The sequence below is a fragment of the Gymnoscopelus microlampas genome, assembly GCF_963454915.1.
Source record: "Gymnoscopelus microlampas genome assembly, chromosome: 17".
NCBI lineage: Eukaryota > Metazoa > Chordata > Actinopteri > Myctophiformes > Myctophidae > Gymnoscopelus > Gymnoscopelus microlampas.
The window spans coordinates 26,056,413-26,076,419 of record NC_139954.1 but is presented as its reverse complement, the minus strand read 5'-3'; the positions used below and the strand labels follow the sequence as shown (position 1 = coordinate 26,076,419).

Below are 20,007 nucleotides of genomic sequence, written 5' to 3'. Positions count from 1 at the left end.
CTTTAAAAGTTGTGCAGAGAACAAAGTGAAGAGAGTTGTGCATTGATTCTAATGATGAATTAAAATGACATGCCGCCTTTGAGCTTCGTAAGAATTACATTCACTGATCTCATATTGCTTTGCCTAGTTGGAACATCCCACTTTGATTTCCAATAGTATCTGCTCTGATAATGTCAGGGAAGGGAGAGGGGGGAATGGATGCTACTCTCTCGGGTATTCTCTTGGTACTTGGAACTTCCTTCCATAGTTTAGTCTATTTATTTTCACATAGTTAAAAACACATGAGAAATGAGAGGATAAAACAAATGTTTAAAAATAGTAAGGTACAGTAACAGAAAATAAGAAAGATAATGTGCCGGAGAGGCCAAAAGAAACCAATCAGGTGGCCTTCCTAGGAAACCTATTTTTTTTTTACAGAAGAATACATACTAACGCTGTGTTACTAACGATAAAAATTAAGGTTGTGTTCCATTCAGGTCAAACAGTCAGGGTGCTGCTATTGAGCATGTTGACTCACTGGAAAGGCTCTGCTATAGGAACAGGCTTTAATTAGTATCATTGGTAACACCTGTGAAGGAAGTAGCATTATAAAACTATGTCAATATGACTGCTGTGAAAAAGGTCTACAGTCGGAGTCAAAAGCTAGCAAGATTCTCCTGCATAACTGTTATATTGTCTCCATATTTGGAGGAGGTGCTGTTTTCTGTATCCATAGATGGACTCGATTACTAGGTACATGCTCTAGATTATCCACCATTTATGAATCTATTATGTTCAAGAACACTTGTTATACTGTATGTGAACATAAATAAAAGTTTTAGTGTGTGTGTGTGTGCGTGCGTGTGTGCGTGTGCATTTGCATGTGTTTGTCTAGTCACTGCTCTGAAATGTCAAGTGGGTAAGTTTGGGGTGTTGTGTAACAGTTCTTGTGGCTGGTACAGTGGCTTGTTTGACAGGCCCTCCGTCTGACCACATGTTGTCCCAGCCACCCTGAGACATTTCAAGCCAATTAACACTTCATCATACAACCACAACGAGATGCGGAAACAATCTGACTATCTGCTCTTTTCAGCGAAACAACGCAGTTGTACTGTGAAGTGTTAATTAGGCTTTAGAGTCATTCAGAGGCACGTGCTCACGTACGTACGCTACAGCACACGCACGCATGCACGCACGTACAGACAGACAGACAGACAGACAGACAGACAGACAGACAGACAGACAGACAGACAGACAGACAGACAGACAGACAGACAGACAGACAGACAAGACAAGACGAGCACTATCTCACATGAATGAATTAATACACATACAAATATAGAGTATATTACCCTCCCCACGCAGTGTCAAGCATGCATACAAAGACCAACCCACAACCATCTCATACACATACAGTACCTGTGCTGATGTACACACACATAAATACACTTGCTTATCTGTGCCACAACAATCAATTATTCAAAAGGGCCTGTTTTCCTCTTCTCTACTCCTCATCTTCAGAGTTGTCACTTTGCTGAAAGATTCATCAGCGTGTTTACTAAACATGTCCTTTTCAGAAGCATACAGGGCTGCTATCCAACTACCTCTTGTCTGCCCTTCCCTTTCTCTTGCCCTCTCTCTCTTTCACTCTGTCTCTGTCTCTGTTTATTCTCTCTCTCTCTCTCTTCTCTCTCTTCTCTCTCTCTCTCCATCCTTCCTTCCATCTGTGTTTTCATGTGTTCTTCCCACAGTGGGAGCAGGAATGGAGCACTCATGTCAGCCTGTGTGTCAGCCTTATTTCCTATTTGCTCTCTCCCTCCTTTCCTACTCCATCTTTCTCTCTATCTCCTTTCCTTATTCTGTCCCCCCCCTCTCTCTCTCTCTCTCATTCTTCTCTGACTCTGTCTCGTTTTCTCCTCCTCTCTTCTCCATCCCTCACCTCTCTGTCCCTCTCTCTTCCTTTGTCTTTATTTTCTCCTTCCCCTCTTTCTTGTTTCCTCTCTCTCCTTTCTTTTCTTGAGCTCTGTGTGTGCGTGCGTGCGTGCGTGTGCGTGCCGTGCGTGTATATTCTCGCAGTCACAGGCCGAGCAGAAGAGAGAGCCAGAGAGAATTTAAGCCATTACGTAACAATCTGTCCCCTTGACTTGGACGTATGTCATTAATGTGGATAATGGGCCCACATCGAAATGCCCCCAACATAGGTCTCTCCTGCGCTGTCTATTGTCGGGAAGGGGATGAAGAAGAAGAGAAGGGGTGAAGGGCAAGGGTGATGGGGGGTTGAGGGAGGGGCATAGAGAAGAAGATAAAGTGCATAAAGAGGAGATGGGGAAATGTGGAAAAGGGCATGACGAAAGAGAGAGAGAGAGAGAGAGAGAGAGAGCAAAGGAGTTTAGAGAGAGCCTTAGGAGCTAGATAAAACAGAAAGAGCAAGTAGGAAACATAGGGAGGAGAGACAAGCTAAGGAAGACGTGCTGCACAGAGCTTTGGGGGGGGGGGGTTAAAGGAAGCATTAGGTGGAGCCAGGAAAAACCAAGGCCGAAGAGTGTGAAGAGGATGACAAAGAAAGAGCTAGAGAGAGCAGCAGATGCCTGGAGAGAGAGGTGGCAGATTTAAGGGTTGGGGAGGTGACACGGGTAAGACGGTGTGTGTGGCCTCTCTGTGGTCCTTCACTGACTGAATGGGTTTCATTTATGTAGGCAAAAAGAATGCACGCACACACCGGATCACCTCTACATTGAATTTATTAAAAGCTCAACATTGATCCTTTAATAAATTCAATGCAGAGGTGAATTCCTTTTCTTTTTGGATGTACTTGTGGGGCTTTGGATTCCCTGCACCACAGAAGAGTGAAAGCATATTATTTTCAACTTTTCATATACATCATGTTGCCCCATGTGATGAGGATCAGATAATAATAATAATAATAAAGCTTTATTTATATAGCACCTTTTGAAACAAAGTTACAAAGTGCTTCACAGAGATAAAATACACCATACAGTAGAAGAGCACAAAAAGAAAATATATATATGTATGAAAACATTAAAAGCAAGGAGAGAGAGAAAAAAAAGAAATTTTGCAGCAATACAGTAGGACACAATGGGTGGGTTTTCAGGAGGGATTTGAACCGGGGCACAGACTCTGCAAGCCTGATCTCTAAGGGGAGGGCATTCCAGAGAGTCGGAGCTCTAAAAGCAAAGGCCCGATCACCTTTTGTTTTTTCAGGGAAAAAATGGGATTTCGAGTAGAGCTTTGTCTGAGGACCTCATATTGCACTCTGGTTTATATGGCTCAAGTAGGTCGGAGATGTACGATGGGGCCAGACCAGAGATGGCCTTAAAGGTAATTAATAACATTTTTTTTTTAATTCTGAAAGTGATTAGGAGCCAATGAGGGATGCTAGAATTGGTGAAATATGATCATACTTTTTAGTGCCGGTCAGTACCCGGGAGGCAGCATTCTGAACCAGTTGTAACCATTGAATTGATATATATTTTAATATATATATATATATATATATATATATATATATATATATATATATATATATATATATATATATATATATATATATATATATATAAAAAAGAGAATACCACTTGATTTTTGTTTGTACCAAGATCAAATAAATATGTTCATTCTAGCAATGCATATTTACATCATTTTCATCTTTGTTAGTGGTAGGACACCTTTAAAACTGGATAACCTTGTATTTCTGCAGCATGCGGTCTGCAGCATGCGGTACGTGCATAAATGAAGCATTATGGTAACCTCCCACCGGATCGTTGCTCCTCTCTCTATGTAAGCATGCAGTAACAGCCTGATTTGGTTATATTAGCCTCCACCGTGGATGGGAATGCTCTGTGAGATCATTATGGAAAGGTTGTTCTCCAGTGTGAATACGCTGATGTGTCGTCAGATGACTTAAGGCACTGAAACTCTTGTCACATAGTTTACAGTAGAAAGGTTTTTCTCCAGTGTGGATACGCTGGTGTGTCGTCAGATTTCCTAAGACACTTAAACTCTTGTCACATAGTTTACAGTAGAAAGGTTTTTCTCCAGTGTGAATACGCTGGTGTGTCGTCAGACTACCTAAGACACTGAAACTCTTGTCACATAGTTTACAGTAGAAAGGTTTCTCTCCAGTGTGGATACGCTGGTGTGTCGTCAGACTACCTAAGTCACTGAAACTCTTGTCACACCGTTTACAGTGGAAAGGTTTCTCTCCAGTGTGGACATGCTGGTGTCTGTTCAGATGACCTAAGTCACTGAAACTCTTGTCACACCGTTTACAGTGGAAAGGTTTCTCTCCAGTGTGGACACGCTGGTGTCTGTTCAGACTACCTGACTCACTGAAACCTTTGTCACACTGTTTACAGATGTGAGTTTTCTTTCCTTTGTGAATCGTCTGATTTTTCTTTACATCTCCTGGTTGAGTTAAAACCTGGTAAACCGTTGATGACTTTGAGATTTTGGTGGGTCTGTGTCTCCTTGTTTCCGGCTGGTTACAGAGCTGACTATTTGCTGACGGGCCTCTGAGCAGATATGTCCATGCCTCAGCGGTTGGCGGTTGAGGTTGTCGTGGCTCGGATGAGACGTGAAGGTACACTCAGAACAGGAGAGCTTAGTCTGGGAGGATTGGGACCACACTCCTCCCAGGAGTGGCGGTTCATGGTCAGCGCTGCTGCTGTACATGGACTGTGATGGGAACAGAGTTGTAGGTTCTGTTGAGGCTGGAAAATTTGCCCTCTCAATCTCCCTGCATTCTTTGTCTACCAAAGTTCTGTATACCTTTCTCTCACAACACGTGTGGACACAGCATCTTCTGGTCTAGAAGTGGAAGTCTAAAGTAACTTCACACCTCATATATCTGAGCAGAGCTTTGGTCTGACCTCACTCACAACATAATCGGTTGCCATGCATACCTAGCAACACCGATGTGTGCAGGATTCCGCCCCCTCCATAATTGGGCAAGAGTGATGTCATCAATATGACATCATTACCATGACGGCAGAGATCCACATCGAAGCCACGCCATGTGTTTCTCATTTTGTGTGTTTATCATTTACTAATTAGTCAAGTAAATGACAGTTTAAGTTAAGTTTGCGGTACAACATGATGTGGTTTAAAATGTCTCACGAAGCTCATAACGGGTGATTATGACGCACAGCCGGTAAAAACTCATATGTTGATACCAAAATAATCAAAATCCAATCACAATCCAGGGCAAAATACTCATAAAATGTCTTTCCCCAGCAGCCATTTTGGAAAGTGGCAGCCATATTGTTTTTTTTTTTGCGTGGCTAACGGGGGAGGGGGCGGAGTCAAAACTATATTCTGATGCCAAAATAATCAAAATTGGATAATCCAATCACAATCCAGGTAAAAATACACATAACATGCCTTTTGCCAGAAGCCATTTTGGAAAATGGCAGCCATATTGTTTTTTTTTCATGTGGCTAACGGGGGAGGGGGCGGGGGAGTCAAAACTATATGTTGATACCAAAATAATCAAAATCCAATCACAATCCAGGTCAAAATACACATAAAATGTCTTGAGCCAGCAGCCATTTCGGAAATATTGGATTTTTTGCGTGGCTAACGGGCTTTTCTGCAAAAGTAGGTCCTAGGCATTGTTCATGCCAAATTTGGCGCTTGTATCGCAAAGTGAACGATTGTAACATAAAAATGGACTTAACAGCCCTGACTATAAAGACAGTTCTGGTAGTTCTTGGCAATGAGATTGGAGAAGTAATTTGCTCTGGCATCTTTAACTGAGTTATTGTAAGATTTCATGAGATCTTTCATGATTTCATAGAACACATTTTTGTGGCTTTCCATTTCCGTACAGATTTCCTAAGTTCCCTTTTAAGTGCGTGGGTGTGATCATTGAGCCAGGGTGAGGTGATGTTAGGTGTTGCTACGGGTTTTAAATAGAGCGACAAGGTCAAGGGTAGTTAGGCAGATGCTGTTAAAGTAGTTGAGCTGATTGTCAGTGGAGTGGGAGAGGACAGGAGGAGTGGCAGAGGAGATAAACCCAGAACTGAATTTGGCGGAGGTTGATGGGTTAATGATATGAGAGCGAATGGGAGCCCGTAATTTACTGGGGGGGGGGGGGCGGAGCAAAATCAAGACATGATGTGAATCCATGAAGACAGCTGAAAGAGTTGGAACACACACACACACACACACAATACACGCACGCACACGCGCGCGCACACACACACACACACACACACACACACACACACACACACACACACACACACACACACACACACACACACACACACACACACACACACACACACACACATCAGTATTGTTGTTGGCCATGCTGAACGGTGGGTTAGTGGTATTGTTTTGGCCATGCTGAACGGGGGGTTAGTGGTATTGTTGTTGGCCGTGCTGAACGGTGGGTTAGTGGTATTGTTGTTGGACATGCTGAACGGTGGGTTAGTGGTATTGTTGTTGGCCGTGCTGAACGGTGGGTTAGTGGTATTGTTGTTGGCCGTGCTGAACGGTGGGTTAGTGGTATTGTTTTGGCCATGCTGAACGGTGGGTTAGTGGTATTGTTGTTGGCCATGCTGAACGGTGGGTTAGTGGTATTGTTGTTGGCCGTGCTGAACGGTGGGTTAGTGGTATTGTTGTTGGCCATGCTGAACGGTGGGTTAGTGGTATTGTTGTTGGCCATGCTGAACGGTGGGTTAGTGGTATTGTTGTTGGCCGTGCTGAACGGTGGGTTAGTGGTATTGTTGTTGGCCATGCTGAACGGTGGGTTAGTGGTATTGTTGTTGGCCATGCTGGATGGTGGGTTAGTGGTTCTCAAATCTCAACCTTTTCTGGATCAGGGCCCACTTGAAAGTCTCATAAGCGTTCGTGGCCCATCCATCTGACCACTTAAAGGTAGATAACATAAGTGATATTTTTTTGTTAAAATAAAACGTTTTTTGTTAACAGGTTAAAGCACTATAGCAATCATTGCTATAGATAGAGTGTTTGTTCAGTAACAGAACAGAGGTCTCCTCGTCTCTCCAGCTCTTTAATAAACAGAAAATACATTTTCAGTTGGGTGGCCAAATATTAGCCAATTGGGAGAGAGTACCCATTTATCAGCTTAAATTTGATGGTGTTCCACTTCCAATTTTATCTACTCATTTCTTTGTGTCATCACTTCCAAAATCACTTGTTTATCCTGTGTCAGTCCTGAGACTGGGAGGTCGGGGTTCGATCCCCGCCCGGGTCATACCAAAGACTCTAATAATGGGACCCAGTGTCTCCCTGCTTGGCACTCAGCATCAAGGGTTGGATTGGGGTAAGTCCCTGCGACTTACTAGCATCATGTCCAGGGGGTGTACTTGTACATCAGGCTGCCTCACGCTAAGGAAACAGGAGATAGGCTCCTGCCCTATGGGCCTCAGGGCTCGGCAAGGCTTACTTACTTTTACTTACTCACAAATTGGGATACACCCAGGGGTCCTATCTGATCTTCAAGATGATAGTTGATCTACATGCTCTCAATGCGTAGCAAAAATGTTGAACAGTCTTGACAAATCTTCACTTAATCTTCTTTTATGGGGGTCCCTGGGACAAAATCTTTACAAATAGGGGTCCTTGACATGAAAAGGTTTGAGAACAACTGCAGTAAATGAATACAATGCACCCACACACATGCATGTATAGGGTCCATTCATGCACATGTCCTTAAGCACACATGCACCCACACATGCGCTTAGTGTAGGTATTTGTCGGCCTGTGTTGGCACACAGGCTGACACAAAACTTAACACACAGACGCACAGACTTAGACTCTGTATGTTGACAGACAGGCGTTCACACTGTCACACAACATGCATAAAATATAAAGATAATTTAAAATAGCCAAACATTAAGCAAAAATAGCAGATCTACAAGCTCACAACGCTTTGCAATGCATCTGTTTTCGGCGTAGAGATTTGGTGTGGAGGGAAAAAATGAGGTGGCCAAGTACAGTAGACCCCCTGGGGCTGCAGTCAACGAAGTATACTGTATGGTTTAAGTGGTTAATCCTGTCATTACTGTGCTGATAAATCATGTACATACTCATATGCAATCATATAGTATACATCATATACTGTACATATAGTGTACAGTAGGTGTCCTGTCTCATTTTCTGCTTTACGCTCTCTCTACCAATGAGCAGGATTAGTGTCAGTCAGTGCAAATGTGTTTTTTTTTATTTGTGAGTGCATGTGTACAGTGTGTGTGTGATGTTTTTGTGTGACACAAACCCCACACACACTAATTCCACCATAACCTGATGGCAGCAGTTGCTTGCTATATAAGACAATACGCTTCCACCCAGGATGCCTGTTTCTGCGTGCGTTTTGCAGTGCCGGTCTCTCAGTAATCCGGTGTGGGGCTGTTCTACCCTGCACAGCAAAATCCTTGGTATTCATTTAACTGATGGAGTGTACAAATGCATCTGTAAGGGACCTTTTGGATCCATTTATACCCTCTTGGAGTTAAATTAAAGCTTCTTTTACCCATTAAGACCTGAGGCCGATTCTAGAAATGTCTTATATTTCATAACAGTTTTCTGAAAAAACTCTTCCATTGAGATATTTAAACCCTGTGGTTGGGTGGGACCACTACTGGTTGAATAGCGGTATTGCCTGACGCTCAAAGCGTAATATCTCCCCTGCACAAGCCAGTGTTCCTTCTTAGCTCAACTGTAGACATTTCAGCCCACATACGGGACACAAATCTTATGGATTGCAGCTTTAACACTGAAGATTACTTCAGTGTTTACTGCGTGCTTCAATGCAAGCTGCAGGATGCTGCGTGCTCTCTCTCTCCTGACATTCCATCTATCGTGGTTTGGCTCGCCCGCCCCATGGAGCTGTGGATGCGCGGCAGCTCGGTGCTAAATCCAAGGCCGTAATCTATTGTGGTAATCTAATGCTGCTGTGTGGGGGGATCATTAGCAAGATCAGAGGATCATAGATGGTTGGGAGAGAGGGTGTGGGCCTGGATTAATGCTAATGCCAGGTGTTGTTTTAGTTAGGGGAGGGTAATGCGTGGGGAAATGTGCCTGCGTCTGTGTACACGTGTTGGAGAGAGAGTTTTGCAGGGTTGGATGGACGTGTCTGTGGGTGTCTGCGATTGCATGGCTGCATGCGTCAACATTTAGCAAATTAGCATGCATCCGTTTGTTAATGCATGCATGTATGTACATGTGTTTGTCTGTTGTCAAGGTATTAGTGAAGGTTGAGTAATTGGGTTAATGAATTAGTCAATTAATGGATGTGTGTGTGTGTGTGTGTGTGTGTGTGTGTGTGTGTGTGTGTGTGTGTGTGTGTGTGTGTGTGTGTGTGTGCACACGCTCGCGTGCGTGCGTGTGTTATCGTCACAGGTAACATTTATTCTTCTAGTCATGGCTCATTTACTCCCCCTCTTAGGTCATGTGAAGGTAGCCAGACAACATATGTGACTATAGGCTGTTGAATGACATTGTGCAGTGAAGAGCTGCGATGATGTATAGTGGAGGAAGGCCAGGGTAACGTTTGCGTTTGTTTAGATTTTCTCCAAAGTCGTTAAAATGCTATTGAAATCACCTATCTGTGTGCCTGATATTTTAATTGTGCCATCTGCTATGCTTGAAACAAAGGGCCTATTATCTTCTATCCATCTCTCTATCCTTCTAATGTAGTCAGCTGTACTTTTATAACTCTCTCTTCTGCTCTTCCATTTCAACACCCCTTTCAGTCTTTGACAAATGTATCATTTCATAAAATTTGCTCAATGGCTCGGGGTCTGTTTTTAAGACCAATTTTACCGCCATTTGCTGACTGCATTGACTTCCTTCCTTTTTCCTTTCCCCTCTCACCTACTTCAAATGTCCCTTCCTTCTGTCTTTTTCTGTCTAGGTTGCTCTTCCATCTCCATGCTATTCTCCAATCTTTATCTGATCTGCCTTTCTTTGCTTTGTTGCTTTATTCCCTCTCTTTCGCCGTCTCTCTCCATCTGTGCGGAGATTCATCCCTGGCAACAAATCAGCGGATGGAGGGAATGTGAAAATCGGAGCAAAGGAGATTTTTGGGTACACACCCCTAGTGCTAGGAAAAATGTGATAGCCTTGTATCGGTGGTAGCTTTCTGTGTGTTATCACTCGTTTTATAACCATAAGCCAAAACACAGTTTTAAAATACGAATGAAGCATTCTACTTCAAACTGATTAGATGGTTCTCTCTTATTATTGACCCTCTCTCTTTGAAAAATGGTTGGGATAAAGCTCAGACTATATATTGTTCAGAAAGGTTGTTAAAATTAGCATATCTAGAATATTTTTCTATTACAGGCAAGCGTGTAAGAAAATATCCAAAATGGCCACTAAACGCACGCCTGGCAATTTTTTTTACTTTTAATCATTGTCTTAGAATATCTCTGTGTAATACCTCTTTTTTAGGGTTTTCATATGTGTAGAATCCATTCCTGTTCTTATTTTTTAAATATCAGGTCAATCATGTTAAAGGTCAGGTCAAGGTTAATTTTGACCTCTGGGAGAACAACAAATGGAAACAACTAGGATGGAGATGCGCTGTGTCCAGGTAGGCCACTGCTGTATCTGTTCAAATGTCTTTGGCCCAGTTGATAGAAACCACTTCAAGAGTGCTGCTGATACACTCAGGAGCGACCACTGAACTTGCCTGTCATGTGCTGCAACCACATGCCTTTCCACTTCCAGTGCTGAACCTTGCATCAGTTTTGCAATGCAGCTGAAGAATGACTGTATAACATGCATCCCACCGGGATGCACAATTACATTATAGAGCTGTTCTGGCTGATTCCATACCTGCAAGGTGTCAACAAATGGCTCCATGTCAATTGTGAGGTAGACTGAAAGAACGAGCCCAATCGATGGTCTTGAAGGGCAGATCCAAACCCAGCCGGCAATAGGAAGCGGCGCTTCCTATTGCTTCACCAATCTATGTATATTTATATATATTTTTTAACATAATTTAGTACAATGGAACATCGCCATGGGATGGACACCATCTTTGATTTGGCAATAAATAATTAACTGATGGTAATTTCACTGATTCAGCCACATTCCTTGAACCCTAAAACCTAGTTTTAGTCACCAAAACCATCCAACCATCTAGGTTGAACAGTATCATAAAGCCATTTAAGCTCCTGGCAGCCAGGCAGATTTTTTTGTATGTTCTTAAGCATGCCTAGAGGTACCGGAACCAATTGAAAAACCTTTTGTATATATTTTTTTGGGGGGTTAATAGTATGTTTTCATATATTGACCCATATAATGTTAGTGTTATAAAATAAAATGCATGATAGCACCCATAAAGCTACCATTGGTGCAAGGCTATCACATATTTTCTAACTCTAGACATGCATACCTTGACAAAAATCACTATGAGCATTATTCCCCTCAGATGATACTGACCAACCCCCCTGGCTCACGGACTATGAGAGAGAGTGGGAGAGGATGAGAAGAAGAGGGAGACATAAGGAGAACAGTGGTGGAAGAGATTCATTTTTTTGGACTCCAATAATAGTAGCAATACCACAGTGTAAAAATACAAGTAAAAGTCCTGTATTCAAAATCTTACTTAAGTCAAAGTACAAAAGTATTAGCATCAAATTATACTTAAAGTAGCAAAAGTAAAGGTACTCATTATGCAGAATACTCATTTCAGAATCATATCATGTTATTGCACTATAATTATTTATTGATCATTAACCACAATTTTATACTTTGGCTTTTAAATAGCAGATCTAAGCTCACAACCTGTGGCATCGAGACATGTTGGGGCAGAAGTATCAAGAAATGGAAATGCTCAAGTAATGCAAAAGTACCTTGAAATTCTGCTTACGTACAGCACTTCAGTAAATGTACTTTCCGCCCACTGGGAGACATAAAGGGAGAGAGAGTGAGGGGAGAGAGAAAGACACAGAGAGAGCTTAGGGTGGGTAGGGGATTATAACTGATAGATGTCCTTTTAAGGCCAAACACAATGCTGCATTAAAAGCATTATGGGGACGTTGCCATAGTTTCCTGGAGGGCATCGTGTGTCGCCGTGGCAGCTAGGGCGTCAGCAGCAGTTTTCTTTTTTTCTCCTTTTTATGCCCACCGTGCCAGCCAGGCACCGGCGACACATATCCAGATGTGATGTCAGAGAGAGACACGCACGCACGCACGCACGCACGCACGCACGCACGCACGCACGCACGCACGCACGCACGCACGCACGCACGCACGCACACACACACACACACACACACACACACACACACACACCACTTTAACCTGACGTCATTATAGGCGAAAATGTATTAATTTTCTATAAACATTTTTTATATCTGATCTACAGGCTCACAATGCATCACAATGAGACAGGTTGTGAGCTTGTAGATTGAGTGCTTTTGGGGTAATTTTTTATTTTTTTAAATTATTGAAAAGTTTTGATTGATTGATCGAAAATGTTTGAAAATAGGGCATAAATGGTTTAGCCAGAGGCTGACGGACACAAAGCAGTGTCCCCCCCCTCCCCACCCTCCCCAGTGCCACCTCACCCTGGCCTGTCCACCTAAATCCACGCTGACCTGCTTTCTTTAAGCCTGTCTATGCTGCACCCTCGCTGACCACTGCCTTCCAACCTAATAAAAAAGTAATTTTATTGGGAATAAAGACAAACAAGTGGCTGCTGGTCTGTATTGGAAACTGTGCTCTCTGTCTCTGTGTCTCACTCATTGGAAATCAATACATGGTCGTGTTTTCGATTTAATGAATGTACTGGGGCAATGATTTTAAGGCCTCTCTCTCTCTCTCTCTCTCTCTCTCTCTCTCTCTCTCTCTCTCTCTCTCTCTCTCTCTCTCTCTCTCTCTCTCTCTCTCTCTCTCCTGACCTCATGTGTAAGTGAGGTCACTTGTAAATGACAGCTTTGGACCTGCAGTGGGTGTTCTGGAAGGAGTCAACAGGCCTCCATAGCTTGTTAGGATTAAGGCACCCTTATGGGTCCATTTGTACAGTATTACCGAGTTAATTTAACACTCAAGATTTTACTGTGTATTAGTCAGAGCACGCAGTGCTTTTAAAAAAAGAGGGGTTGTAGGCATTAAGGCTTAAAAAAGGTCACACCTGTCACAGAGGATGTGTGTGCTCTGCCTCGAACACACAGAGCTCAGGTTGCCCCTCCATGCTCCTGTGACGTTCATTATTGATCGGGAGAGCAATGTCAGGTTACCACTACTGTATGTCTGGCTCAGTCACGCAGCACTTCGCCCACGTTCACAGGGTCACGCATTGATGATTTCACACACAGAAAACAAGCGTCACTCCTGCAGTAACTCGCCCTGCTCTTTATGCTTTAAGCTCTTGGAGTAGACTTTTCTCCATTTACGTAATGCAATAAAAGTAAACTGCACCGCTTACTCAGAAACTCACAGCCTGGGTCTATATGCTTTGTAAAATGTAGGTCATTTGCTAAAAGTGCTATATATGTATGTCACATATCGAGATTAAAGGGAGGGGATGCTTTGTTGTGTAGTTGCGAATACATTGTCATTGTAGGCTGTAACTGAGTGGGTAGAGAGGCCGTCTGGGAATCGGAAGGATCGACCCCTGGTCTGCCCAGTCTATATGTCGAAGTGTGCCTCAGCAAGACTCTTAACCCTGCCCTAACTGCTCCCTAGGTGCCGTATTAATGGCATCCACTACTCCTAATAGTTATGATGGGGAAATTCAGAGGACAAATACCAGGTATGTGCAAATACCCCCAAAACAACTAAAAGGGACACAATTATTATTGTTGTTATTATTATTATTATTATTATTACTCTCAGAGCCTGAGAGCAGTGGGTTGGCTCAACAAGAGCACTGGCCATGTCACGTTAAAAATACGATGTGAAAACAGCCCTCCATTCACTGAAATAGCATGATGACATGCAATAATGTGTTTGTTTTGGATGAGCTTCACAGGTCATTTTACAATGAAGCAAGCTAGTGGTATTTTCTGAGAGGGGTTTAAGCCTGATTTAAACGTAGTTGCGCGCCAGTGTCCCACACAAAAATTGCCGATCTACAAGCCCAAAATGCATTGTGATCTGCTATTTACTGCATATACGTAAATCAGGCTTTACGGGCGTTGAGTGCAAACTTACATAATTTCCTCACTTTCTACACTATTGGAAATGGAGAATTGCATCGTCTCTCTGCCTCACATCATGTGTCTGAGCCAATAGAATAGATTAGAATAAATCTGCTGCTCTGCGTAGGCTGTGGATTCAATTATATTTCATTGTATAATATTATAGACCATTATATTTTATTATATTGTATTACTCCTTGGAATAAATATCCAGTTTCCATTAGGATTTGAAATGCTTACAAATGTTTGACACAGGTGTGCAGTGCATTAGAATTATTTTGTGCACATCCACAGCCATATTATTGACTCTTGAACAATTCATTGTCTCCGCCAGGACGGAGGCAAAATTCTGTACACCTACAAAATGCCTCAAATCATGAACACAGCGTGCGATTTCCGTAAAATTTTGCACACACATTCCCACTAGGCCAAGTAAGAAATGCCACTTGAAAGTTTTCAACTCAGCCTCATAGTGGCGCTGTAACAGGCTGATTTGTGTTTTTAGCTATAAGGGCATTCCCTAGAGGCCAAGGAAAAACCTTTGCCCTGCATTTTTCACATCTGCCTTTTACAGTGCCACCAGGGGGCCAACTTATGTAAATCCTTCAGATTTTATCCAAATTTCACGCACATCGGTACACATGATCTCTATAGTCATGTGATCAGGACGGATCTGTTGGATTTTTCATATTCCATCATGATTGGCTAAGATTGACATCTAAAGTTTGCAGGAGTGGCCCGCTTTGAACAAAATGCTGCAAATCATGAACGCATTGTCCGATTGCGGTGAAACTTTGCACGCACATTCGCACTACGTTGAGGAACAAATGCCACCCGTTCCAAACATCACGGATCACGGTTATTGTGCATTATCTCTATAGTCAAGTGATCAAGACGCATCCATCCCATTTTTCATATTCCATCCGGAGCACTTGTTATAGTTTTACATAATTTCAGATATCCAGTAGGCAATATAAATACAACATAATAATTCTACTTTTTGGTAGTTCAGCATCACAGATGGGCAGCCGTGGGCTGACGGATGGAGAGAAGGGCAGGGCTATACAGTGGATAGCTTTCTCTACAAGCAGCTCTCAATGTATTCTGTTTGTCTCCGCTGTCATTTCAGCTGAGTCCATTCTAGATTACTACAAGTCAATGGAGAGCTAATAAGCAGTTACTAGTGACCTCATAGAAAATTCCAGCTAATGAAAGTTACCTTGCCTGACATTTGCTCGCCACCCAGTGACTAAGCTGCCAATCAATCTGTTGTTAGCTGGAGATGGCCAGGGGCAGGAAGCAAACAACTCAGCAGGGGGTGCTGTGTGTGTGTGTGTGTGTGTGTGTGTGTGTGTGTGTGTGTGTGTGTGTGTGTGGGTGTGGGTGTGTGCGTGCGTGCGTGCGTGCGTGCGACACGCCGCGTGCGTGCGTGCATGCGACACGCCTTGTGTCTGTGTATTATCTGTATGAATGTGTGTGTATTTGAACAGGTGTGTGTGTGCTTGCGTGCACGTGTGTGTGTGTGTGTGTGTGTGTGTGTGTGTGTGTGCAGCATGTACGCTTGGCAGCTAGGCAATGCTATGACTGGTGCTAAATTACCAAGAGGAAATGAAGTGGCAGGTTCAATGTTTCAGCCAAGGTTTTGAAGAGGGGCACAAATTAAAACAATAATTGGGTGAAAGCCAGTTATTTCAACTGTCTGGCAGGTTTGGAGATGAGGATACAAAAATAACTCATGGTTTCAAGGATAATATTGACAACAATTTTGTCATCCGATATGTCTGATGCCAGGCATGCTCCTATCAGGTTGAAAAACCTTCACTTTATTATGTAGAAAGGGTATTATTTTAAGCAGAGTTCAGATTTCTGGGGGGAATGGTTGGAATCCATGCCTCTGCTTTTGATATCCCCCTCTGGACATTCATTTTTAGCATCGGTGGGGATGCAGTATATTTTATAAATCTTTATTTTTATCAATTTAAATTGTGAAAATAGCAGATCTTCAACCTCACAACGCATCAATCGTGACGCTTTGTGAGGTTTTAGGGCTATATTTGCTATTTTTTTTACGACGTTCAACCCGGCTTCTAAAACAGAGTTTTGTAAATGATTCCCCTCCAGTTATTAGACACATGTGTTAGCTTTTCTCCATGCTGCAGTTACAGAACACCAAATGAATAAAAGGTGCATCTTTTTGTTCTGTTTAGTTTAAGTTTTTTGACTAACCCTCTTTTTCCACAGAATTTCTTAATTAAAAAAAAATAACTCCTGGTCTGACGTCAACTCTATCTTTCAATTTCACAGGATCCTTCGGTACAAAAGGTGGGCAGTGGGAGGAAGAAGACGGTGTCCTTCAGCAGTATACCATCTGAAAAGAAGGTACTGTACTCAGCTGACAGTCGGACACCTTGACAAAAAAAAAGAAAAAAGAAAATCCTTAGTTTTCTGCTTTGCTAAAACTGAGCTGAGGTGGAAAAAGTACTCAAATGTTTTACTTAAGTAAAAGTATCAAAACTGCAATGTAGAAGTTCTCTGTTACAAGTAAAAGTCCGGAATTCAAAATTTACTTGAGTAAAAGTACAAAAGTATTGGTATCAAAATGTAGTTAAAGTACCAAAAGTAAAAGTACTAAAATGTTTGAAAATAGCAGATCTACAAGCTCACAACGCATCGCGGTGCGACGTGTTGTGAGCTTGTACTGTAAATAATTGTACTGGAGTAAAAGTACAATATTTGACTCTGAGATGTAGTGGAGTAGAAGTAAAAGTATTGACAATTGGAAATACTCCAGTAAAGTAAAAGTACCTCATAATTGTACTTAAAGGGGAAGACCACTCATTTTCAACATTGAACTATGTCTTTAATACACCTTAGAGCTGTTGTGTGGAAATAAGAAAAAAGTCCCCCCCCCCTTCTGTGTTGCCTAGAAAAGGATAATTGATTGAGGTCATGTGATCAGTGACATACGCACGGTGTACTTTTGGCTCCGCCCCCTCAGCCAAAAGTACTGAGGGGGATTAAAGGTGTATTAAAGACATAGTTTAATGTTGAAAATGAGTGGTCTTCCCCTTTAAGTACATTACTTAAATGTAAATGTAAACGTTACTTTGTTTACACCACTGAAACTGAGCATAACATTGAAAGATGCCTCATCCTTGTATATTTTCTTACCCTGGTACAGGTGAGCAGTGCAGCCGACTGCCTGGCTTTCATGCAGGGCGGATGCGAGCTGAAAAAGGTTCGGCCCAACTCCAGGGTCTACTGCCGCTTCTACACCTTGGACCCTGACCTGAGCTGCCTGCGCTGGGAGCCGTCCAAGAAAGACGGGGACCGCGCTCGGCTGGACATCACCGGCATACGGGAGGTCCGCACCGGGAAGAGCACGGAGACCTTCCTCCACAACGGGGTGTTATCTGAACACCTGGCTGAGGAGGCGGCCTTCTCCATCCTACATGGAGATGATTACCAGGTACTATGTAGACCAGTGGTTCTCAAAGTGGGGTCGGGGGACCCCCAGGGGTCCTTGGAGGGGTTCCAGGGGGTCCCCAGCAAAATGTGTTACCTTGGCTATTTTTATTATTTTTTTCTAATTTTTATCCCTCGATTTTGTAACCCTTTTTTCACCTGGTGCCAATTTGCTAAGTGATCCTGGGCACTGCACTCCCCCCACCAGCCTAGGGAGGCCAGGGCTGAGCTCATGCCTCCTTCAATGCATGAGAGCCAACTGACCTTCTTGTCACCTGATAGGGGGGAGTTTCCCTGATTGGACATAGCGCGTGGAAGGAACACGTTATTCCAACCAGTTCCCTTCCCCTTCATTAGGCGCCCTGGCTGACCAGGGGGAGGCAGTATAGTGACCAGGATTACTACATGTTTTTGTGAGGGTTTTAACTACCCTAGGAGACACGGGGAGAACATCGAAACTCCACACAGAGTAGGCCCTTTTGCCAACCCCACCTAGGGTATGGGCGCTGGTGACGCGGAGGAGAAGACACGCCCCCAGTGCCCACAGCGTCCCCGGCGGGAATCGAACCCAGGACCTTCTAGCTGTGAGGCGACAGCGCTACCGACTGCGCCACCGGCCCCAATACCTTGGCTATTTAAAAATATCAAAAATGTTCTCCTTCTGGGGGTCCATGGCACAAAACCTTTTCAGATCGTGGTCCGCGGCCAAATATATGTCAATTTGGGGGTCCTTGACGTGAAAAAGGTTGAGAACCACTGATGTAGACAATCACACACAACATGTGTTTGCCATTGCCCTTCATTATGACCTTTGACATTTCTGACCCAAAAGCTAATCATCTTTCCGGAGCAGCTTACTGATCATTCCCAGTTTTCATGACAATCCGGCCAGCAGTGGTGTAAAGTAACTAAGTGCATTTACTCAAGTACTGCACTTAAGTACACTTTTGAGGATTTTTTTACTTTACTGGAGTATTTCCCATTTTCAATACTTTTACTTCTACTCCATTAGATCTCAGAGGCAAATATTGTACTTTTACTCCACTACAATTATTTGACAGCTTTAGTTACTAGTTACTTTGCAGATTTAGATTATTATTACAAAACATGCAAGCTACATGCTCACAATGCGTCGCGATGTGGCACATTGTGAGCTTGTAGATCTGCTATTTTCAAAAGATGTTTATACATGTTGAACTTAAAATTGTTGAGCATAATGAGTACCAATTACTTTTGGTACTTTAGGTATATTTTGATGCAAATACTTTTGTACTCAAGTAAATTCTGATTACCAGACTTTTACTTGTAACAGAGTATTTCTACACTGCAGTATTGATACTTTTACTTAAGTAAAAAATTGAGAACTTTTTTCCCACCACTGTCGGTCAGCCACTTGAGAATGGTGATATCTAAGCTTCATTTATATTCTGACGGTAAAGCATTTTGCTGAATACCAGAAATGTCAATGTACCTGTAGTTTCATACACTCATCCGTCGTTCCATCCATCCATCCCCTCCCCCTTAACCCTCTAGTCTCTGGATCTGGTGGCGTTGTCAGCAGACGTAGCCAACATCTGGGTGACCGGTCTGCGCTACCTGGTGTCACACCCCTCGGTCATCAGCGGAGGTCGTGGACTGAACGAAGCGGGCGGCCTGGCGGGGGAGGGCAGCCTGGGCAGCAAGATGAGGAGCGAGTGGCTGGCCTCCGAGTTCGCCCAGGTGGACGAAGATGGATATGGCATCGTGGCGGAGGACGTGGCTGTGGCCACCATCTGTAAGCTCTGTCCAGGCATCAAGGAGCCAAAGGTGAGGGCCGTATTGGTTGTGGTTGTGGTGGTGTCAGTGTTAGGGGGATGGATGTTTTGGTTCTGAAACAGCATGGGTGACAGGGTGCCATAGTTGTTTGAGAGACAAGTAAGCCACTCTGTGGAGGGGTATTGTCAATGCAGTAAGGCAGTGGTTCCCAACTTGGGCTCCGGGGCCCCCTTTGGGGTGGGGGGCAAAGATCACACATACACACAAACACACACACACACACACACACACATGCACACGCACACGCACACGCACACACACACACACACACACACACACACACACACACACACACACACACACACACACACACACACACACACAAACGCGCATGCACACAAAGCGATTGGGGGTAGAACGAGACAATTTTCAATTGAACAATTTAGGCATTTAGCAGACGCTCTTACCCAGAAGTGCAAGATCAGAGTAAATGGCGTGAACCGTAGTCAACAAACGACAGGGTAAATGGTCACATATTGTGGAGTGCAAAGAAAACAATTTGTAGAGTGCTTGGAAAACAATTAGTAGAGTGCCTAGAAAACAATTAGTAGAGTGCATAGAAAACAATTACAAAGAGAAGGATAGGTAAGACATGATGAGAGAT

At 43.3% G+C, this 20,007-nt stretch overlaps 1 protein-coding gene across 1 annotated transcript in view; it reads left to right on the top strand.

Annotated features, from left to right (window-relative positions):
- The window catches only part of plcl1 (phospholipase C like 1), an 84,894-nt gene that overhangs the window by 44,131 nt on the left and 20,756 nt on the right, over positions 1–20,007 (top strand). Inside the window, exons 2-4 of the mRNA XM_084083862.1 lie at positions 16,428–16,502; positions 17,305–17,592; positions 19,122–19,394. Coding sequence (XP_083939988.1) covers positions 16,428–16,502; positions 17,305–17,592; positions 19,122–19,394 — 636 coding nt within the window. The remainder of the gene's footprint in view (positions 1–16,427; positions 16,503–17,304; positions 17,593–19,121; positions 19,395–20,007) is intronic.